The 23,781-nt window shown below is 43.9% G+C and overlaps 2 protein-coding genes across 3 annotated transcripts in view; one reads left to right on the top strand and one right to left on the bottom strand.

Annotated features, from left to right (window-relative positions):
* Nucleotides 1-731: 731 nt before the first annotated feature.
* Nucleotides 732-6,708, bottom strand: LOC121598574. Of its 2 annotated transcripts, XM_041925605.1 has the most exons (4): nt 5,668-6,708; nt 3,636-4,555; nt 2,163-3,565; nt 732-1,290 (listed from the first exon to the last, which is right to left on the bottom strand). In XM_041925605.1, exons 2-3 carry the CDS (start codon nt 4,234-4,236, stop codon nt 2,196-2,198), a joined length of 1,971 nt encoding a protein of 656 aa, XP_041781539.1. In that variant the 5' UTR covers nt 4,237-4,555; nt 5,668-6,708; the 3' UTR covers nt 732-1,290; nt 2,163-2,195. The 2 variants fall into 2 exon arrangements, with proteins under 2 accessions (XP_041781539.1, XP_041781538.1); XM_041925604.1 differs by lacking the exon at nt 732-1,290 and having other exon boundaries at nt 1,878-3,565.
* A 513-nt stretch (nt 6,709-7,221) lies between these two features.
* LOC121599157 (low-density lipoprotein receptor-related protein 6) overlaps nt 7,222-23,781 on the top strand; it is a 32,003-nt gene continuing 15,443 nt past the window's right edge. Inside the window, exon 1 of the mRNA XM_041926712.1 lies at nt 7,222-8,362. Coding sequence (XP_041782646.1) covers nt 8,059-8,362 — 304 coding nt within the window. The 5' untranslated portion in view covers nt 7,222-8,058. The remainder of the gene's footprint in view (nt 8,363-23,781) is intronic.

The following is a 23,781-nucleotide window of genomic DNA, read 5'->3' as shown; positions in this document are numbered from 1 at the left end:
TGAAACTGGCCTTCTACACTACTAGCACACCTCTACTCTGCGTCTACTAACTACTGCTACCTCTACGCATACGGCTACAATTTGGGCCAGCATGTTCTACTAAATCTCTCTATGTGGTGTCACATCTCTATAACAAAATTGGAACTTTTCAAAACGTGTACGGAGGACACGCGCTGCACTACTCTCTGAATTTGAAATCTATGTTTAATGCCAATTTGCCAATGGTTTCTCTATACGCTGCTGTGCAAGCTTTAACAAACTCTCATTCTTTTAGCCTGTGGTTTTAAACATCTTTTCTTGTTTGTTTGTTGTTGTTTTTTTTTGACACTTTACAAATGTTTGGTGTTTTGTATGTTTTCTTTTGCTTTATTTCGTGTTTTTCTTTGCTCATTTTTATATACTTTCATATTAGTTTAACATTTTTCTTATAATTTTTGTTTGTGTGTGTTTGTTTTCTGTTTTGTTATCTTTTTGCCTACACACTAAAAGTTAAAGATATATTTATTATACTTTTGTTACAAAAAACACTAGAAAAGCATTTCCTAACTTCATAAGTATTCCAAGCCCGCCGCGCTACTCGCACGCAGCTCATACTGGAGAGGGGATTGTGGTGTAGGGTATATATATATATCTAGGTAGTGGATTTGATGCTCACTCACACAATTCACGCCTCCTCCTCCCCCTGTATAAATATGTTCGTGGTTTTGTGTCCCCCCAGCACGTGTTTTTGTTTATGCGTACTGCACTAAATTCTTCCAATTCTATCACTTAACAAGTTCGGTTTTTGGTTAAATTACTAAGCTTTCTTTTTATCTAATCGTTAAAACACTAACGCGCGTGTGTGTGAGTTATTTTGTCTGTTCACGTGTTCTTGTTTGTTTGTTTGTTTGTTTGTTTGTTTCGTTTACCACTTTTTTCCATAAACAAAATTAACACTCACAAACAGTTGGATAGGTAAATAGAGCTCATAAAAATAAAAACATTCTCGAAAGTGTTCTCGTCTCGCCTCAGTAGAAATTCCTAATTGTGTGTGTGTGTTTTTGTGTTTTGCCTAAAAATGGTTCTGTTGTTGTTTTGCTTTCAGGTAGAAACGTTTGCAAATGTTTAATAAGTAATGTGTTCCAGATTTCATTTGATTATGTTTTCGTTTGATTTGATTTGTTTTGTGATTTTGTGCACTTTTAGGTTTTTTTGCTGCTTCTTCTTCTTCTCATCTTCTGTTTGCGCGCTTCAATCAAAGCACTCGTCTCTGTGTGTTCAGTCGGGTAGACGAGTGGAGCCAAAACGGCACTGTTGGAGAGGGAATAAGAAATGGAAGGTTATGGAGAGCGGTAAGGAAAGCGATTTTTCACCGCGCTCAAGCGCTCATCCAAGGAAGCGCGGCGTTTGATAGCCGGAAGAGAAAGCGCCTCTCTTTTGTTTGTATGTGTTTGTGTGTTTGGCTGAGAGAGTGTGTGTGTTTGTATTTTCATTTATGTTGTGCGCATTTGCTCTCTGTCTCTACAGTTGCCCAAAACATATGCTGAATGATATTATTTACCTATTTGTTTTTAAATGTGTAAAAATCTGTTCATCTCTATTCATTTACTATTTCTGGTAGCTAATTCATCTTGAACTCGGTTTCAAATTTGATATGTTTCTGTTACGGTTTTAGTTTTAGTCATACTGGTCGCAGACTGTTTGCTGCTGATGTTTGTATACTTTTTTTTATATATTCGTTTGGTTTTTCATTCTGATTCTCATTCCATCATCAAGTTTTGCACTACAAAAGCTGTCCGGTTCTATCGCCCGAAGGAGTCGCCTGCGGCGCACTACTACGCACCGCACTTTGCAAAAATTTGGCTAGATATAAATTGATGTTAATGGTTTTTATTTTCTTTTCTACCTTTTTTGTTGTTGGTGTATGATGTATTCGTTTATATATTGGCTAAAAATGTTAGCAGCTAGTTGATTTCACTCAATTTTATATTGCTTTTTTTAAGTCGCTTGCACCGCTTTTTTGCGCATAAAAGTACCAAACAATAAAACAGCACAACCCACCACACAGCCACACCACACCAAATCCACAAAGCATACAAATGACTTCTAAACATCCTTTTTGGAACCTTCCGGGGAATGTGTGTGTGTGTGTGCGTGCAAAAGGAGTCGAGGTGAAAACTTACCCACAGTTGTTTCTTTTGCATGTGGCCGATGATTTAGCTGTCGTCCTGGTTGGTCGTGTTTCGCTCCAGTGCTTTCAAAATATTCTCCTTAAGCCTTTCGTACAGCAGCTGCTCCCTGTGGGCCTCCGTGTCGGCCACCTCACCTGCCTGTTCGATCGTTTCCAGTGGCTTTTGCTTAAAGATAGAAAAATAGTTCGGATCCTGGCGGATAATGTCCGACAACTGGCTGCACTGCTTCTCGGACAGCTCCAACAGCGCCCGAATTAAACGGTTCGTTTCCCTATCGCCTGTTTCGTCACCGTCACGCGCCTTACTGCTGCTGCTGCTATTCTCCCCCGCGGACAGCTCCACCGGTGCCGGGGCCACCTCTTTCGACGCAAACAGAATGAAGGCCGATTTCAGGCGCATGCAGAGACCGCGACCAATACACAGACCACCGGCCGAAAGCTGAAACGTGGTCGGTTGCACGCTGCCGGCCGCGCCCCCTTCGTACCGCTTGATGGCGGCGTACGTTTGCAGCAACATTTCCATCAGATCGCTCACGGGCAAGCACTCCCGTTCCGCTTCCCGGGCAAGGATGCGCACCAGCACGCTCAGCTTGCCCTCATCCTCGTCGGCGGCAGCAGCCGCCTTCCCGCAGCAAACCAGTGGACGCATCTCATCGAACAGTGCACGCTCGTCCGCCGAAACACCCTGCAGCGCATCGAACAGCGTCTCGACCTCGCTCGGCTCGAGCCGCAGCAGCTCCACGATCGGGAACCGGCTACCATCGATCCGGATCGCGCCCGGATCGCTCGCGTCCGACACGATCTGCACGTTCGTTTCGAGCGAATGCTTCGCTATCCGCAGCCCGATGTCGATCGCGTGCGCATCGTTGTTGAAGTACTCGCAGCAGTGATCCTCGAACCCGAACAGCTTCAGCGCCACGATCGCGTTGTTCTTCATCATCAGCTCCGCCTGCCGGATGCTGATGGTCGTTTTGGTCCAGAAGCAGATCGAGGCGGCGTGCGCGAGCCGCGTCTCGATCGACGCGTTGTAGTAGTTCGAGTGCATCGCCGACAGTGTGTCGCAGATGACGAGATCGCTGATGATGTTGCCCGTCTCGTTGATGAAGTTGCACACCTTGAAGCCGGTCGCGATGCTGTGGCTGGTCGAGGCCACGCCGGACAGGGCGGAGATGTGGGGCATCGTGCCGAACGTGAGGACGTGAGCGGTCAGGCTGAGCCAGGCGGTGCGCGATTCCGAATCGAGGAACGGATTGAGCGACTCCTGGTGGGCGCTCTTGTCCCGCAGCACATCGATCGACCGGCCCGTCGCGTACAGGGCCGAACCGATGCTGGCGGCTACGAACGGGGTGGCGATACCGCCCGACAGAAAGATGGCCCCGGTAGCGCCCGCAATTCCTGTGCGAAATGGAAAACCAAAGCGCTCATTAGCTACCGTTGGAGTGATTCAAACTTGCTTCAAACTCACCAATAATGCCCGTCGCAATGTCGAGCGCCTTAAAGTAGTACGCCTTCCAGGCGGGCGTTTTGCCCACCTCGTACAGTACGGTTTTGTCCTCTCCCGCCTCCAGCCGGCCCTCCCGCGGGTACATCATCTCCGCCGACGGGTACTTGTTGTTGCGCAAAAAATCCTTAAAGCTGCCGTACACCCGGCCGTACGAGTCGACGTACTTCGGCTCAGTGCCCACCCCGAACTGGTACCGGAACAGGGCCACCTCGTACAGCTTCCCTTCCGCGTACAGCTCGATCGGCAGAATCGTCAGCTGGCACGGTTCGTCTGGCGATTCGCCCCCAATCTGTGCATACATCTGCTGCGTCAGCCGGTCGATCGTTTTACGCGACTCGGCATCGTAGAAGCAGAGCCGCTCCATGTACTCCTGCTGCAGCTCGTCGTCCGTCCACTCGTTCGGGTCCTTCATCGTGAGGTTTAGCGCGTACCCGAGCGTGTTCTCGAGCGCGGCCCCGGTCAGCATTTGCGGCTCGTCCCCGCGGCACGCACCGCCCCGGTTGAGGAACTTTTTCATATTCTCCTTCGCCCGCTCCATCCACTCGTCCGGTCCGATCTCCATGCTGGTGGTGGTGGTGGTACTCGCTTCACGTCAAGTGAGATTTGCTCTTATCTATCACGTTCGTAGCAGCCGGCGATGGCGCACTTGAGCAGAAGTGTGAATTGTGCAACGTTCGTTTTTGCTCGCCCGATGGGTATGACTCATCGAATGGTAAAACAACAACAAGAAAATGGAAATTTGTGGAAGCAATACGGCGCAGCTCGGTAAAACAGACACACTTAGCTTCAACCACCAACCAGACACTACCAGCAGGATGGCAGCAACTGATTTAACACACGCCGAATGCTAATGAGCTCGACTCGAGGCAGGGTTTGTTGTTCTAAAAAAAATAAGAAAAAAGAAAAACATACGTTACTATTTAACGAGCCGGCAGCAATCAAAGCAGGCAAAGTAAATAACAGAACACAAGCATTAGCGCAGGTGAGAAAATCAATAAAATTTCGATTTTCTTCCACACTTCCGTAGCACCACTACCCAGCTACTACCAACTAGTGATGGGAAAAAATGAAATTTTCGTCAAAAAAAAAAAATGATTCCGGCTAGCTCTGAAGATTTTTGGAATCGATTCCGGATGGTAGGTCCGGAATCAGTTTCCGAAATCGGCCCTGGAATCGGAATCGTCTCCAGAATCGGAATTGGCTCCGGAATCGGAATTGGTTCCGAAATCAGAATCGGCTCCGGAATCGGAGTCGGTTTCTGCATCTCCATAATAGACGTTTGAATCCAATGATGCTACGCAGTGATAGCCGCAAAGAATCATAATTTACTTGTAATGATGCTTTTAGATTTGGTAGATGGAATTGGATTCGGTATGTCAAAACTCGTTGGACAGAAGTTACCATGGCTTAAAAAATGAATTCGGATTGCCCTATGTAGATTCTGTACCGAGAGGAATTTAACTGTCAGAGAGATAAACAGAAAGTAAATAAATAAAGTTTCAATTAAATGCTAGACAAAAACAGACATACTTTCAGCGTATTAACAAGCATTTAAGTCGTTCAAATGGAAAAAAAAATAAACAAATTCCATTTCAGATTCCCTGCGTGTTATTACACTAGAGACGAAAATTCGATTGTCATAAAGCTCGCTGGAATCCATTTGGACAACCGAATTCCAATTCCATCTACCAAATCTAATAGCACCATAAACGCTCCATATTCTTATGTAGATTCCCGGACTGGTTTCGCTTCTGAAATTTCTTATTTCGATTCAAGAACTGATTTTCATTCCGGAGCTAATTACAATCCTGGAGTCAATTATGATTCCGTTACCGGAACAAATTGAGCGATTCCCAGGTCCATTCCGATCTCGGAGCCGATTCCAGAATCGATTACGGAGCCAACTCCTGAATCGGCTCCGGAATTGATTCCGAACAGGGAATCGGAATCGGGTAGGTCCGATTCCGAGCACCCACCACTATTACCAACCTACCTTTGCCTTTTCCTCAGCCACACCGTGGGAGATTGATTATCTCATGGGGAAGAATGGGGGGAATAATTTGTCACGAAACGTGGTCCGACCAGTGCCAGACCCGAAATGTGTGGCCAGCAGCTGTTTTGCGATACAATCCGTTCCTTGGAAGGTTCCGGCGGAGTGTCCCTGTGTTTTGAGCTGGAAGATTGTAGATAGTGCGGAATTGCAATTTCACAGCCAACGTAGTATTCCGTGCGGAGAGGAGACGGCAGGTGGTTCTGCCAAGGCGTAGTTGGCGCTTGCTACTGGAAGAGATAACATCCTCCCATCGCTTTCGTTACACCGTTTAGCAAACAAAAACCGCGAGGTCAATTGGAACAAAGAGAGCTCAAGCACACACACACACACACGCTTGTAATACTTCTGTGCTTGATCGATTACACCCAAAGTAAAGGAAACTCCAGATGGCGGGCGGGTCCAAAGTGAATGATGTTTCTGTGTTTTTCTCGCAGAATAGTTTTGGATCGATTGCAATTTGATACTGAGGCATCGATTACTAACCCACAAAATGCACACACACACTGATAACGGGAAGCGGAGTGGAAGTGGATTTGCACCGTGATAAAAGAACGAAAAAGAAACAATGAACTCAACACAACACACAGCCTTTCCTGCTGCTGTGAAACACACACGTACACACACACACAGACGGGTCACGGAAATGCGTTGCGTTGTGGACCGTGATCGATCACCCAGCACCTCCGTGCGATGGTGGGCGTTTCGTGGTTGGATGTTGGTGTGGAGTGGCGTGTGAAAAATGAAAAACTGCCCTACCTTGCTCGCTCTCGCTCTCTATCTCACTCATTCACTCACCCACACACTCGAGAGAGGATAACAGCCCTTCAAAAGGGGGAAGGGAGGAGTGGGGGAGATTGAGGAGGGTTAGGAAAATGCCAATGCATTTGCCTGAGGTTGCGCACGTTTGTTTTGATTCTGTCTTGGGTGGGTGGCTGGAGCGGGGGAAGGAAAGCGATAGGGCAGGGTGTGTGCATGGGCGAAATCAAAACACAACACAGCTGAGTGTGCCGATTGACAGTTCGCGGTGGACAAAATTGCTTTTAGGTTTTTTATTTTATTTTTTTCGACGAATTCTGTTTTGAATTTAGAGAATAATTCTAATTCTAATTCTACTAAGAATTGTAATTGAAAATAATTTACAAAAATATTACATGGTCGTAGAGATGAAGGTGTTGCTCATTGAAACAACGGTTAAAATTGATAAAAATATAATAAAGCATCCTTTTTTGGAGGTTATTTGCATGACGTTTCTTTTCAAAATGATTGTATTTAAATCAATTAATTAAATGTGTAAGTTTTGGTGTACAAAAACATGTTCTATTAATTTTGTTCTTGCATTTTCTCCCATGATGTTAGCTAACTATGGGCCAAAACAGTCGCCTCTGCCGGACAGAAGCGCGCACAGTGGGATTTGTGTGTGGTCAAAATATCGCACCACACACACACACACAGAGCTGTCAAACTGCGTGCGCTTTGGCCGCCGTACATCTCGCACAGACCAACACTACCGTCCGGGGGTCGCGCGCTCTGTACCGCACTGCACGTCATTCGCGTCGGGTCGCGTTTTATTTATCTGGCTTCCTTAGCGTATTATTTTTTTTTGGAACGCGCGTTCAGACAAATTAACTAATAATTTAGCGCATTGCTGTACAACGTAACGATTTGCTGCTGCCCATATCCGTCGCGTCGCAGTGTACCAAAGTGTTGGTGTGTGTGCGTTTTTGTTTCTAATAATTGCGGCACCGTGTTCGGTTCTCCCGAGAGTGCGGCTAGCTCGTGGGCGGGTGTGCAGCCAAGCAAGGGGAAGCAACGGGAGTGACCGAAGGAGATGCCGAAGATGGCCGCCACCGTCTCGCGATCGTACGCACTCGACGTGCGCGGCTCTGTAGCGGCAAGAATGTGATGCGCGGCGCGGTGAAAGATACAAATTCTTGCCCTTTTTGGTGGAGCGATCTCTAAGAAAGTGTGTGTGTGTGTGAGTTTGTGTGTGTGTGTGGATCGAAACAAATATCGGAATTATTGATTCCGCGGAGCGCGGAGGTGTGATGCTGCGCTGAAGACAACGAGCGAGCAAGATCGAGTTTGTGTGTTGTTCTTAAAGGGTCGATTGTCGATAAAAATTTCGTTCGAAAAAATATTCATTGTGTAGCCAAATTTGTGACGAGTGATTTAATTTTTGTGTCGGTGCACGTGTGTGTGTGTTGCCCGTGCGAGAGAAAAAGAGAGAAATAGGAAGATCGTCTGAGGATAATGCTGTTGCAGATAAGAATTCCATCACACAAGTGTTGCTAAGCTGTGTGTGTGTGTGCGTTTGTGTGCGTCTGCACTTGTATGTGTGTGTTCAGCATCCTCGATGCCGTGCCGTCGTGCTATGACGAGATGGGCAAGGTCAAACAATGCAACAGTAGGGAACGGCACCGGTTGCCCCTTTCGTCCTGTGGACAGGCCACAGTTACGCACCGGCGCGAGCCAACAATCACCGCTCGATCCAGCATCGATCTCGGACCAGCAGCTCAAGCCCATCCTCGGACGATGGTGAAAACGTTGCCAAAACGTAGCAGCAGTAGGCACTTGGTGCTTGCAACGCTGCTGCTAGCACATTTAATTACCTTTGGATTTATAAACAATTGTCAAGGTAGGTTAGACCGAGTCTATCCCATTCCATTTGTCCCCATTTGCACTAGAGTCTAATATTGTTGTCATAATTTTCCAAACCGTTACCATCATTGGAAGAGCCAAATTCCCTTCTTTTCAATGGGCCACAGCACACACAACACCAACCATCAGCCGGGTCGTCCTACCTTATCTGCGGGTGTAACGCCGATAACACGGCGATAACGTAACAAAACACGCTTGTGGGGGGATAACGCTCTTGAACGGTGTGTGTGTGTGTGTGTATGTGTGTGCGTGTGGACAAGTATCGACAGCCCAATCATTACGGACAAGCTCGGTGGAAGGTGTCATGTCCCGCAGTATCTTATGCTTGCGCTGATAAAATGCCCACCAAAAACTAGTAGAAGAAGGTGCCCTTTTTTCATAGTAGAGTAGGTTTGCGCTGCAAAACTATTTCCCGTTCACGAACAACAAGCAACGTCCATCGTCCACGCTAGAGATTCGGGGGTGGAAATAATTGCTTCAACTTTCATTCTATTGGCTGCGATCGGATGTCTCTAACCAGCCCAGTTAGTTCATTGGCGATTGAAACGTAGGTCCAAGTAACCAATGCTAGATCATTCGAGTTGCCATTGAGGCTTCTTCTTTTTCTTTTGGCACAACAACCGTTGTCGGACAAAGGCCTGCCTGTACCATTAGTTTGGCTTTCAGTGAGTGACTTACTGATTTACTCACAGCAAGAAATTCAGTCCTACGTATGGATGCACGATCCATTTGGGGCTTGAACCCATGACGGGCATGTTGTTGTTAAGTCGTACGAGTTGACGACTATACCATCAGACCGGCCATTGAGGCTTTTGAAATGTTTTTTACTGGTTTGAAATACTTGATCATTGATGTTGGCCGAGCTTGACAAATTAAGGAAGAATGCTGATCTAGTTTCATTTTATTCTTTTTTCTTCTTAAATGACTATCACGGGCGCTAGAGATTCGGTGGGAGCTCGAAGTCGGGCTTACCCGTTCCCGTGTTGGGAATCAATTCCGAAACCAATTCCGATGCTGGAATCGATTCCGATTCCGAATCAGAAGCGCTTGATTGATCGCCTGGAAACAGTGCAGCAGAGGATCGCAGGACCTGTAGAAAGTACGTCTAGCGGGCAAATGAAGGAAATTGCCAGGAAGCAAAACGCGAGGTGGCGCATACAGAGAGATTCGCGCAAGGAGGGTAGCAGCGTCCATTACGTTTACTAGATGCAGTCCACTGATAAGGCTCGCTTGTGCAACTGAACGGCGATCCTGTGGGGACATTACATACAGCAGGCGACAACGGACGGGGTAGGGAAAAAGAGGAGCGTTAGTGCGACCTAAACAACCTTCTGGTGGCAGTGCCTGTAAAGTTCCTTTGAATTTTGTTCGATTTTAGCAATCCAGGCGGCTTATTACACTATAGGAAGTAACTAAGCTACAGTGCACTGCTTTCAAGCGGGTCGGGTCGGTAAAGTCCCTCGCTATCGCGAAGATCATACCCATGAGTTTGTTAGCACGTGGCAAAATGTTTTCAGTGCGATGAATGTTGTTGAGTTTGTAAACTATCAGCAAGAACACCCCAGCCTCGAACGACACTAACTCTATTCAGAACAACTGAATCTAGTTTGTAGCTGAAAACGATGGCGTTGGGAGAGCAGGAAATACATGCACATTTATCGATGGATAGGAAGAGTCAAAGTTGTCATGACACCTATGGGAGAACGAATCAAGAGAAAATTGAACTATATCACGTATATGATCCAAAAAAAAGTACATCATCTGCAAGTTACCAAAGGAACCAAAAACAGTGCAGACATTGTTGATAAATATGAGAAACAAAAGTGGTCTAAGTACGCTATGGTTTGGTATGTAGATATGGTTTGATCAAATCTAACCCCCCTAAATATTGTGCGAAACGTGACACGAAAAACCGATCATCTTAAGGTGACAGAGCGTTGAAACACGATCATTCTCTTGCGAGCACTGCAACTGTAGTATATTTATTTTACCCCTTTCTTTGTGATGAAATTATGCTCCTCCAACAAGTGTAAAGGGATTCATTTTTAAAATATGTCTTCATTGGTTAAAATGTAACGAAAATGGAATTTATGGCCGCCTCAAGAGCATACACGTGCCAACGCATGATGAGGAAAGAGAATGCAATCCTGGTCACGGCACCAATGGCGAGTCTACTCCTTTTTTGGTTTAAATATCGTAAAATAATGTATCGTAATGATACTGGGATACCATGGACCCATTGTTAGAGCCAAATATTTGCCACAACCACACGCTCCCTTCTTCTCCCCCCTTTCCTGCACACCTGCCAGCAGCGCTAGGTTTTGCTAATTCTTTGCACGTGATGAATGGGTTCATGTTCATGTGCGCCCCGCTCTGTCCCCAGTGCGCCTCAGCGGTGCAAATTAAGAGCCCTGTCCTGGTGTCTCCACGCGGTGGTGTGACCGATTCGTGACAAAGTGCTTCACCAGGGCGGAACGAAGTGAAGTGTGTGTGGTGTATGTGTTGTGTGTATGCATGCCTGTGGGTTGCGCACTCGATTCTCGGTGAGGTTTCCGTTTTGTTTTTGCTGATTATTTTTCCTAACCAGTTTCGTCACGTTCAAAACATTTGGAGAGTATAATATGTGGTTCGCCGGCAGCATATTAAGTGAGCGCAGCAAACCTTCCCGGTATGCGGTGTACGCGAGAAGGTTATGGAATTGAAGATCATAGTAGTTTAATCGCATTCTTTTTTTCAATGGAAGTACAACTAGTTTGCGTTATTTTGTATTTTATGCAGGTGTATGGGAATCTGTACGTGAAATGCTGTAAAATATTCTTGCATATTCTTGTCCTGTGATAGGGATGGATGACAAAATGCAGAAAACGAAGCTGCAGTTTCTCCCTTTGCAGGAGCAGTGCAAATAAAAGGTCCGTCTCCTTTTGTTGGTTTTGTACTGTTTTCTTCGATAAACAGTCTACCTGGTAATCAATTTGTGAACCTTATTCCTCGGAAACACTGGTTCCTCTGCCAGATTTAACGATTTTATAAATCAAACATAGAACCAGATAGCAAATACAAAGTTTGCTAAACGCTACAAATAGAAGTCGATGAAATCGATTATAATTAACATTTATAACACCTGGAATGTACTTCTTTTAATTTTAATCATCTCTTTCATACTATTGTGTAAAAACCCGTAATTGTATGATACTAAACACTATCGACTGCTAACGCTGCTCTTATGCTGGTGCATCATATAGGTGAGCGTAAGTGACTGGCGCAGCATGCCGTTAGTCGCACGATCGAATCTAATCTGGACCGAGAGTTATTTTTCTGCGACATTACAAGAGAATCTTATCTTATTTATAAGAAATGATATTTCAACAGGATTTAAACGTATTTCAATCATTATCAAAATAATATGGAACAATTTTATTCACTAGGTGCTGCTGCTATTCGTGCGTTTATATTAATCGATAAGCTTTTTCACAAGACGGCGTGTTAATTGTTTTATGACATTTTTATTGCTCTCCGTTCGATTATGATTAAGATGTCACGTACGTCCTGCAGTTTGCGATCGAGGAGAGAACATTTCTCCCCTACATTTAAAACTACCCAACCGGTTGATTTTATGAAGGGGCCTCATAAAACTTTTAATAAAATATATTCTTAACGTTTTCCATTGTATTCCCTTTTGATCAAAATCTTTTCAAGAAACGGATTGCCAGCAGCAAGCATACCTGTTATGTTCCTGTTCACGTAGCGTCTCGGTACCTTTCTCATGGCCGTATCCTGCTGTGCCAAGACGTCTTTCGTGACTCTCGTTTTCGAGGACCTTCGCTGTGTCTGCCGATGGGAGAGTTTTATTTTCCCTAAAATTTATTGCACGTGTCGTTGAATTCCGTGCCGTTTGCACACTGCAACTGTCCCACAGTTCATACAGTCAACAAATGTTCAATCCCAACCTTTAACTATGGCAAAACGAAATGCCTCCATCCAAATGTGCTTGCTGTTTGCTGCACTGTCTCCCTGTTCGAACACTTCCACTTGCGGAGGTGATCAACCCCTTGCGCAGCACCGAAAGCAAGAAGAAGGTAAAGGTGCAGCCACTCACGCATGCGCACATTTCCTCGCTGGCTGTGGCTGTGAGCGAACATTACTGGATGCTGTGGCTAAGGAGGGGGACAAAACAAAACAAAACACACCAATACTACCACGCACGCCAGAAACTGGAAGCGCTTGGCTGCGTGGCTGATGCGCTGGGATGAGGGAAATGACGAAACACGTCACCAGCAGCAGCAGCAGCAGCCGCAGCAAGAGCAATTGCGGAAAACAAGCAAAGGAAATGACCTCGGTCCAGCAGCAGCAGGAGGGCGGCAAGCAAGAAGCAAGAAGAACCAAAGAACCGCGTAAGGTGGGTGGAATTGAAAGAAAAAGAGAAAAAGCGAGGAAACAAGTCGATAGTAGAATTGGGAAACTTGTATGAATTGGGAACACACGGTAAGAAGGAACACACGAGGAAGAGCAAAACGGCTTCAAACGAAAATAGAAAAAGTTAGTAAAAAAAAGAGAAAAAAGCAACTGCCCAAAATAAAACGAGCGAAAAGAGAAGACGACCCCGGTGGTGTAAAATAAGAAAGAAGGTGTGTAAAGCTCGATAGAACGATAAAATAGCTTAGAACAAAACATAAAATCTAACGCAGTGTGAAATGGAGGAGAGAAAACGAAAAGAATGTAATGCGTGTAAGGAACGAATGAAGAAAAAAAAAACGAATAGAGAAAATCAGATTCGAGACACGAGAACACGAGAATGAAATATACATATGGGGAGGAACGTTTGTCACTTGGTTGTGATGGTGTGGTGGAAGTCTAGCTCTCTATAGCAAGTGATGCAGCCTTTTTTGAAGGTTTCAGAATAGCTGGAAAACGTGAAATTTGATGCCACAAACGAATATTCCAAGACAATCTGGACGAAGGTGGAAAATCTTTCTTTTTCTAGCATAATTTCTGGACGGTTCAGACGTTTGGCGGTCGACGCGTGTTCGAAATAGAACGAGCGAGAGCGGTTGTTGTGGTAAATCTTGAGAGCTCTCAGCGTCAACGACGACGGCGGCTGCTGCAGCTCGTCTTTTCTCCGCCCCGAGAGTAGTTTCCACAATGTATGTTTAATTTTCTTCCAAATTCGTACCCGTGTTTGTGCTCATGCGTAAGATCGTAGCCCCCAGACTAACCGGCAAACAACCATTACACAAACACACACACGCGTAAGCTAAGAAGAATGATTTAAAGACGATCGATCTTTTCCGCTACCACCCATTGCACGCACACTCGCATAACCCGGCTGCGGTCTGGAGGAAAATGTGCTTCTGATGTTGATGTGTGCTGCTGGTGCCCGTCTGCCTCCAACCGGGTCCAAGTTGGAGTGTGTGTGTGTGTTGTTGGGTCGCGGAAAATCAAACCACAAACGCTCGCGTGAGGGAATCCCTGGGACCCGCGGGGTCTCTCTGTCTCAAAGCAGGAACAGTCGGCGTATCTTCGCTGCTCCTTTTCAGCAAGCACACGGAAACGGTGAAAAGCGAGAAGGAAGGCAACACACCAATAAAACAACAACAACACAAGAACAACAATAAGTTGCGATCTCATAACAAGGCACTGATCGTTTTTATTTATTTTCTGTCCTACGCTGCCTTCTAGAGCTGCTTGGCGCGATTCAAGCACCTCGGGCACGCATATTCCGCGCTCATTCTCTTTCTTTGCTGTATCTATGCCAGCAACGTAAGGAGTAAGGTGAAGTGATCGTGATCATCATTGCTAACGATTTTGGCTGCGGGTTCGAGCAGCAGACTCCGTTTGACACGAAACGCAGCGGGCTGTGGTGAGGTGAAGGAACACGCAAGAAACTCCCGAATGGGTGGAATATCATTGCGTCCCATTCTTTCGAGTCCGTTGCCCGTGTGTATGTGGTTTTTCGATTCGTCTATGGATGCTGAGACCAGACTGAGGCTGAGGTCTACATACACACACACCCCTTGTTCGAACTTGCGAGGCAACGTTTTCCTCGAATTTTGATTGATACACGCAGATAAATGCTCGATCATTAGTCATTTTTCTTGCGGTTTGCGTGGTTCGGGCTATCGAACGAACGTTCCGTTCTTACACAGGAGGACCAAACTTCGAAGCAAAGGGGCGCTGCACAAGAATTGAATGGAACAACAAAATAGCACTGTATTTCTGCTGCTATAGCCGTTGTTTCGCTGGGATGGAAAGCGTTTCGTTATTGCCCGACCTTGAGGCACAAACGGAAGAGGTCAAGTTATGTATTTTTCTCTTTCCTCTTTTCGGGTGTGAGTGTGTGTGTTTATGTATAGATGCTACTTTACATCTTGCACGATGCTGATTTGCATGAGCTTGGACAGAAGATGGTGCGCGAATGGGCAGTGTTGGTGTGATTTGGGTCACCAACTAACTTCCCAGACATGTTTCAAAACAAAGTTTGTTATTATTTCCTATTATTTCCAATTTTTAAGAAACAATTGAAAATGGCTTTTTAAATGGCGATAAATACTTAGCTTCTGGTGCTACAAAGAGCTGGGTGGAGCTACATCGGAGGTGCGGAGCTCGAGTTGAGTGTGATGACTTTATTGGTCCTGCGTTGAGCTGCAGTTCAGTTTACAGAGGTATATTGAGGATGCCAGGCACTCAATGAACCGAATTGTTTCATTGAGCGTATGGAACTAGATTGAGCCTGCGGAGCTTCTTTGAGATTACAGAGCTGTATTGTGCGTATGGAGCTATATTAGAGGTATATTGAGCTAACAGAGGTAAATTGAGGGTGCAGAGGTGTATTGAGCTTGCAGAGGTGTATTGAGCTTGCAGAGCTACATTGAGGTCGCGGAAATAAATTGAATGTGAAGTGATATTTTGTCTATACTGAGCTATATTGAATCTGTGGAGCTAATTTGGGCTTGCGGAGCCAAAATTAACTTACACAGCCACAATGAGAGTGTGGAGCTACATTGAGCTTTCAGAGCTACGATCAGCATGCAGAGCTACAAAGAGCTCTCTCCTCTATTTTTACCCAGTTAAGAAAATTCATATATCTTATGCTTTTTGTTATTGATAGTAAAGTACGTCTTGTATGATACGATTGAATTCAATTTCCAAGGATTTGAGAAGTGCTGGCATAACCATTTTTAAATGTATATGGGCGCGACCCTATTTGTAGATGGTACGGGCCGTGATCCAGTACCTCTTGAAATCTAGCGTAGGTACCTTAAAATACTTCGACACGGCCACGCACATTACTTGTATCACAGTAACTTAATCACAGTAACATAATTTGATTGTTAAAGTTATGAATTGGATGATTCGCGCTACCGGTTACCAAAACCTTGAAAGTTATCTCTTACAAGTTATTATATATTGGAAGTGCAGTGTCAAATTGTGTTTTTATTTGATATATCCTTAACACGTTATTTCAATTCCAGACAAAACAGATGATCGTCTGTTTGCACTTCAACCACGTCAAATTCTTTCCCTTCACCTTTTTCTGCAAAGTTGGCACCTGTAAGTTGGCAAAGTTGGCTTAACGTTTTTTACAGTGATCATCCGTTTAAAGTCCCCGGCTGCCCTCCACCATTGTCAAGGTGACATTGAACAGTTTAACGCTGTTAATCCAACACCAATATTGACCGAAACGAAAAATAGATCGGGCAATGGGGCACAATTTTAATAGCACGGCAAATAGATGAGTTTTTAGAGATGCAAAAATGTATCCTATACACCAAAAACAAAACAAAAAAAAATCGCAAAACTGACTAATATTTGCATTTCCCCAGCACTGCGAGAGTGGCGATGTTTGCACAATCTGGCACACCGTTTGTTTGTCTTTGCACGCCTAGGCTTTGGGTGGAACGTCAAACACATCTCGTGATAAATATGGGTGACGTCTATGGTTCGAAAATGTGTGGAATAGAATTGCGTTTAACACACGAATAAATAGTGGAGTAGATTTCGGTTCTCTTTGTATAGGTTAAATAAAATACTAAAACTCTCAAAAAGCCTAGGAAGAATACCTAAAGGTTGTTGAAGCTTTTCTCACGAATGCAAGATAACGGCGTCCATTGATTAAGAGATTAACCATCTCTTAATTAAAAGGTGTTTATCTTTAATCTCGTTCAAGCGGATTGCATTCCTATCTCGTGATTAAATTGACACTAGTAATGCCAATGTTTAAGAACAGAATGTTGTTGTTTTGTAAATAAAATTTGTAGCCTTGTGAAAAATCAGTATTTGCAATATCTTTCAACCCTTTTTGTAAGATGGGGACGTGCCAACTGTACCAATATTCTCCCGAAAGCAACCCAATTGCTTCCCAAACAACCGCCCCAAGCAAGGATGCACGCCATCATTGACCGCCATCCTTCACTCCGGTCCAGCTGGCGCAAAATTGGATTCAATCAATGCAATTACTCTCGTACTCTTCTGACTGCTTCCATGCGTCTCCGGCTCCAGCTCTACCGGTTTTCCCCAACTCACTGTGTTCCTATCCTGTTGGGCCTTTTGGGCCTTGAAACCTTCCCCCCTTGCTGCTGGCAATCTTCTAACGATCGAACCATGGCTTGTAAGACGCATTTGTCTTGACGCTCCATTACCTCTGCAGGCAGGCAGGCTCTTGGTGCAAACGGTAGAACGATGTGCAAACGATTCAATTACTGAAATAAATACGTACGAGATATTGCATGCGTGTGTGTGGCATTGTTTTGGCTGGAGTCTTCCTTGGCTGACTGATCAATTGACTGACAAGAGCTTTGAGGTTCCTAAATTTGCCCCATCCCCCCTCCCGGAGAAGGTCTTTCGTTAATGCTGGTTCTCTCTCTATCTCTCTCTCTCTCTCTCTCTCTCTCTCTCTCTCTCTCTCTCTCTCTTGTCTTGTGTGTGTCTGCGTGGTCGAGATGCAAACCGGACGGCGCAGAAGAGAAAGGTTGTAATGATTGGGCTTATTAGGTACACTGTCGGCACGACGGCACCGTCAACCGTCACAATTATCAACGTCAACGCTTCGGAGCACATCCTTTGGGAGTAATTTCTACTACACCGTAAAGAATCCATCGTTTGGCGTTTCATGGGTGAGAAATGTCAAAGTTTTGACAGCTTGGCTGGCAACATTTGACAGACGGGCGGTGGTAATGTTGCATAACGACCGGTAGCAGACGAGTAGCGTTCTAGGTGGTAACGAGGGAGATAAATTGGGATTTTGCAGTTAACTAGACGGGAACGAAAACTGCACAAAATCATGCTTTTGCCGTGGTGGTTTGCTCGGTTGGTTGAGCGATTTGAGCGAGCTAATTCCAAGTGTCACCACTCGAGGCCGCTGTGTAAAGGTGGGGTCTATACGGCAAGAAGCCGGTCTGTTGGTAATTTGCATACAATGCTGCGTTGCCGACTAGAAAGTAGTTTCTTGTTCCAGTTTTTTTTATATATTCCGTATCATTTGACTGCTTCCTCGATCTGGGCAAGTTCTCAATACACATCTGTGTATAATACACGGTTATAAGAATAAAAGAGTCTCCACTCTTTGCACTCCTCTTTGCCTGTCTAGAGAGATTGTACAATGAACGTTAATAAGCCTTCGATAAGCTAGCTTCGTTGACTGCAATGGTGACACAGAGGGCGAGGCAGATTTCCTGTACATCTTGCTGACGCGCAATTACCTATCGAGACTATTCAATATTTGGTTTACCAATGTAACAAATAGAATTTGATGATATCCTTTTCAGAGGTTCTTCTTCCTAGGTTTTCTAGAATTTCGATCACTTGTTAACAAACTGTTAAACGTCAGACACTTTTGGACAACTTGGAAATAGAGCGGAATCAGTATACTTCCTTTATTCAAATCCAAAGTCGGGCCAAATTGGCAATACACTTCAAATTTTATATGATTTAACCTGAAACCTGAATACCTGATCTACTGTCTGAAGTTGAAGAATACATCTTTTGAAGTGTTGAAATTGCACGTCTATATTTGCTGTCTGGAATTCGTTCAATAACGTTTGCTAGACTTCAAACAATGATCCTTCGAACCGGATTTATTGGGTTGAGTCGATAACCCCATAGGCTCTATCCCACTTTACGATTGTGAAATCCTTTTTTTGCTTATCTATAAATATTATCTAAAATATTTGTTTAAATGAAAAGCATGATGCTCTGTTTATTTCGTTCATGTATGCCAGCAACATGCCGTACTCTGCTATCTGTCGTTGAGTCTTGGAGTGTGATGTTGCAAAAAGATCATCACAATGAAAATAAGTATAATCACAATGGTAAACAGGCTCGATTAACACCAGCGTTCGGAAGTGTTCTTTGCTAAAGGCAATCGAAGCGTGACCGCCTAGATTCCATTGTGAGGCGATGTCTTAATTCTCACCTCGCACTGCATCATTCAACTGAAGCCGTTCGGTTGACACACTGCGCGGTGTCCTAGGTGTCAAACCAACCAGCTAAATGTTTGCACTTGAAAATCAATTCACAGTGTCACACACACACACACACACTCAAGAATTGATATTGATCGAAGAATGTTTCACATTGCGAACAATAAGTGTCCAAAAGGAACTGCCCCGAAATGGTGATGGAAAAAAATAAATTAGACTCGTTCAATCGCACAAATGGCGAGATCATGTTCATCCATTTTTAGAAGTGCTTCCAAAACGGCACGATTTCGTTAAACGAGTGGCAGATATGATCGTGCCGCGCGAACACAGGCCGCCTGATGATGAGCTCACGTCGGCCGATGGGGAGAAGTGTAGTGTGCGAAAAGCGCAAAAAACAAAACACCGACCAACAAAAAAAAACGCATTTCTTCTCCATCATCATCTGTGTGCAGGCTGGGCGGTCAAGATCGTAAAGATTCGCTTCCCAAACTTCCCACCCAGTGTCTTTCCACTCGTGCTAGAGGGAAAGACAGAGAGAGATTTCAACCTACAGCAGCAGCAGTCAGCAAAACAACAATTCGTACACACTTTCTTTAGCAACCAGCACCATATTGGAGTTGTAGTGTGCCAGCTTCAAGTTTTGGTTAGAATGGAACTTTGAAAATTACAAAAAAAGGTTTAACATATACACAAACACAACCATACCTACCTCAGTGGGAAATAATAATGAGTAAAACATAACAAGACAAGTTAAGTGATGATGATCATACGTTTTATTTCGCGCATAATATTTCCCGAAACGCGCAAACACGACGTCGGTCGTCAACGGAGCTTCAGGTTCTTGAGCGAACGAGCCGACTAAAGAGGTGGAACCGATGATGAATTTAGCGGGCCCTGTAACTGGTTGGCAGCTGGGTTTTGGAAAGACTGTGTGCCCAAAGTAAGAACACATAACATCTTTGCCCCCCCCCACAATGCACACACACACACACGTGTAGACACTGAACTCAGTCTTAGTCCCTGATCACGACACGACGACGAAAGACGTGTTGGGCGCAGTGATATCCTTCATCGCAAGGCACGAACAGTGAAACACACGCAAAAGGCAGACGAGCGAACATGAGGCTCGTTGCATGTTGAATTATTATGCTGGTGGTATACGCTAGTCCCCCCTGTTCTTCCCTTCCTGGCAATATGGTTTCAGCAGTGAAGAAGACAATTTTCACTTTATCTGGCTTGTTTTTGGGAAGGTTCATTTAGGATTCAAATTAAATTATGGCTATGGGGAAATGTACATAATTTTCAGTGTCTCGTGATCGTCGCCTGGCGGATGCTGAGGATGGCGAGAGAACAAGAGCTGAAAATGCACTGGCCAGGTGGGGCGTAACAAACGGGGAGACAACACCGTACGGCATAATGAATGACAGTTTTCGTGATCCTTATCTGTAATTATATGCAGTTATTGTTTATGCGCTATAAATTTAATAATTTGCTAGATCATTTATTTAATGAACTCATGAGGTCTCTGGGGCTACCTTGTTTTATGTCCTTATTATGTTTCGTTCGTTTCGTTCTCGTTATTGATCTTGTTGATTGAGTTTTTACATAGTTTTTTTTTTTAATAATTTGTTCAAGAAGAAAGAGAGGCTTTAACTATTGCAATCAGTTTTTCGGCCTTTTTTGTATTTTACAATTGAAAGTTCGTCGGTATAACAAGTTCTTATTGAGGACTTTATGGTGTATGCTAGGTTTAACGTCTGATTTTACACCGTTTTGAAATTATATATGTACTTATTAATCTACGAAAACAAATTCAAGGTGTAGTGAGATTGTGAATTTTGAAATCTGAGCCTTTGAAACAACTTTTTCAATCAAAAGTAGACCTTTCCTATCCACAAACACGGTGTCTGGCACCGAGATTTCCATATGCATGGAAGCAAAAATGGTTAATAATTAAAGTGTGCATCGCTGGCGGCTCGCTACGCTGATGACGATCAACACAAATTCCAACCGAGCTTGACCACAGGAAGTATCCTAACGAGAGTGCACTGCATGAACAAACAAACAAACAAAAAACCCCCCGAAGAAGGACGGTAAAACAACACCGCAGCGCGACTCGAATTAGCATAAACATGAATATTGGTTGTCGTTTTTGTTGTCGCGTGTCGCGTTCGCCTTTTTGTTTGACGGCTGATTTGTGCTGCACCTTCCGCATTCCCCACGTCGATTGAATATTAAATATATATTCAACACAAAATTTATTGTGTATCTGTGTGTGTCGCAGGAGAAATTCCGGGCCAGAGGCCTGAGGGGCGTGTTGGGGAAGCAGGAGAGGAAAAAGTAAACAAGAATGCAAAAAGCAAATAAAACTAAAAACTGCTTGAATCGCACGAACCTCCAAGTTTGAGCTGGCACACACACGGACACGGAGGACGAGAAGCTTCCTGCATTACGATGCAAAAGCGATAAAGTTTTGCGTAAAATCTTGTTCTTTCTACTGGTTTCTGCACACACAAACACACTTTATGTTGCCATTTTTGTCTGTTTATTTCTACATAATATTCGGTTAATTTATGGGCACTGGGGGCAGGTTTAATGTTTCTTGTTCGTTGCTGCCTTTAAATGATCGATTTTGCGACTCACCACCGTGTGCGTGCTTTCTTTTTTGCTTATATGTTTATTTTAACGACCGAATGATTACAGATAGACGGGGAAGGAGGTGGGGATCTTCCTCTTTACTCGGTCAGAATTAAGACGACGCAAGCCGACCCCAAGACAGCCAAGGGAGATAGAGAGAGAGAGAGAGAGAGAGAGCGAGAGAATGGTTTGTTAGCGTAAAATGGGCAATTAAATTGGACAGCAAACGACACCATCGATCGGATTGGGGAACACGACCGCCGGTCAGGTGCCCCGGAGACGACGAGATTGATCGTAAGGAAATCCTCGAAAATGGTGATATAAGCAGCAGTCGTCGTGCAGCGTTTGGCGAGCAGGGATAAAACGAACGAATAAAAGAACAAAACAAAGGTGAAATAAAAGAGTGAAAAAAACTGAGTGGAAAAGAAAAGAAAAAGTCCAGATAGTGTGCTAGAAAGGTAAAAAAGAAGAAGAAGAACACCAAAGAATATGCAACATTTCGAAAACGCAACCGAGGGGAGCTAAGGAACACATAAAGAGAAGATAATCATTGATGAGCAAATGGGGAAAAGGCTGGGTTTTTTTAACAAAAAAAAAGAAGGCAAAATAGAAGAAGAAAAAACACGGGACAAGGGAAAAACGAGAATACGAAGGAAACGAGTGGGAAAAAGGTGATTGAAAAGTTGTAAAGGCTTAACAAGATGTGTCCCAGCGACGTCGTGTCGTGCCTTCTTCACTTTACCTCTTTTTTTTTGTCTTCAGCCAAGGTCCTGAAGATCGAAGCAATCTCACTGGTGCTGCTGCTCGTTAGTGAGAGGTAAGAGGGGGGTTACACACAGTGCCGGTGTGTTGTTGCTGGTGTTGGTGTGTTCAGGTTTGCCCATGCGCGCAGCATCCGTTGATTGGATTGAGATCGTTAATCGAACGAAGGAAGAGGGAGGTGGGTCCGCCTTCATCGCTCGCCTCCTGCTATGGCTCTTCTCTGGCTCCTCTCTTTATCGAACGAGTGGAGGACTGATTGATCGTTTAGTGACCGTCTCGTTTCTATCATATTGATTTTCGAATTTTTCGATTTCCTTTTTTTACTTTAGTTTTCTCGTTTTTGCTTTTCGTTCTTCTTTCCTTGCTTTCCATTCTTACATCATGCTTACCAAATTATCATCTTTCATTGGTTACTTATGCCTTTAACTATGTGCTAGATTTCTTGTATTTTCTTTGTTTTTGGACGGCTCGAGACGGTTCTTTTTTTAACTAACAGTAGAATGATATTTTATTTAATTCTATGGTGATTTTGTATTTTCATGTTTTTACATTGCCAACATTTTAAGTTTGAAATTGGCCACCAAAACTGAGCTAAATGTAAGCATTTATTAAATAATGCAAACATAATAGTCATATAGAGTTCATAAAAGTCTCAGAAATTGTAATAAAAGTGCCATTAAATTTGTTTCTATTAATTTGTTTAATTTTTCTCATTTTCACATTTTTTAGAATAATTTCATGTTTTGCTCTTTATAGTATGCTCTTTCGTTTTGTATATTTATTCTGTTATTTCAATGCGTTTTGTTTGGTTTGGTTTATATGTGTTTTGATTTATTTTAATCTTAAAACCATGTTCAATACTTTGTTTTAAAGGTTTAAAATAAATAACAATGAAAGTTATACTAATGGATTGAATTGTTCAAAGCATTAATAAATGCGTAACAGACTCCAAAAATTTTTACGAAAGCTTATTCTCGAGACGGTGAAAATACATCGTTTAGAGCAAAACATTTATTTGCTATTTTATTCATTTATTAAGAAATCTTAGGTTATTGAAACGTTCATGGTGTGCTTACATAAATCAATAAATAAATAAACATTATTACCTTTGATGTTTTTCAATCATCTTAAATCATTTTAAATGGGTTAATTGGCCAATAATTCAGGTGACCATTTCGCTCCACCCAACCATTTTGCCCCGCTTTCCCCTACATACATTGCGATTTGCCTGCTACTATCTCAATTACACTGCAAGTCGACGATTATTCGGTAAATGCTCTCCCCTTATCTCATTGCTTACACATTTAATCAAGTTTAGAATTTGATTATTAAAAACAAACGAAAAGTCTACAAAAAAACTGGTTGAAGTAAACGCCAAATAAATATGAATGTGATTGCCACCGAATTCTGATAACCATTGCGTTTGCTGCGGCTTCTTTAGCTTTCATTTCCTTAGTCCCCGCCTTGGTCTGGCCCGCTTTGGGCACTGTTTGGGCCACCTCCGCTCCAGTGTTTTGCTTGCATTAGAGAGAAGACGAAGGAAAAAATCAACGGGCACATCTTAAAACGGCCGTGCCGCCGG

This window comes from Anopheles merus, chromosome 3L (assembly GCF_017562075.2).
Source record: "Anopheles merus strain MAF chromosome 3L, AmerM5.1, whole genome shotgun sequence".
Taxonomy (NCBI): Eukaryota; Metazoa; Arthropoda; class Insecta; order Diptera; family Culicidae; genus Anopheles; species Anopheles merus.
This window is presented reverse-complemented; position numbering and strand designations above follow the sequence as displayed.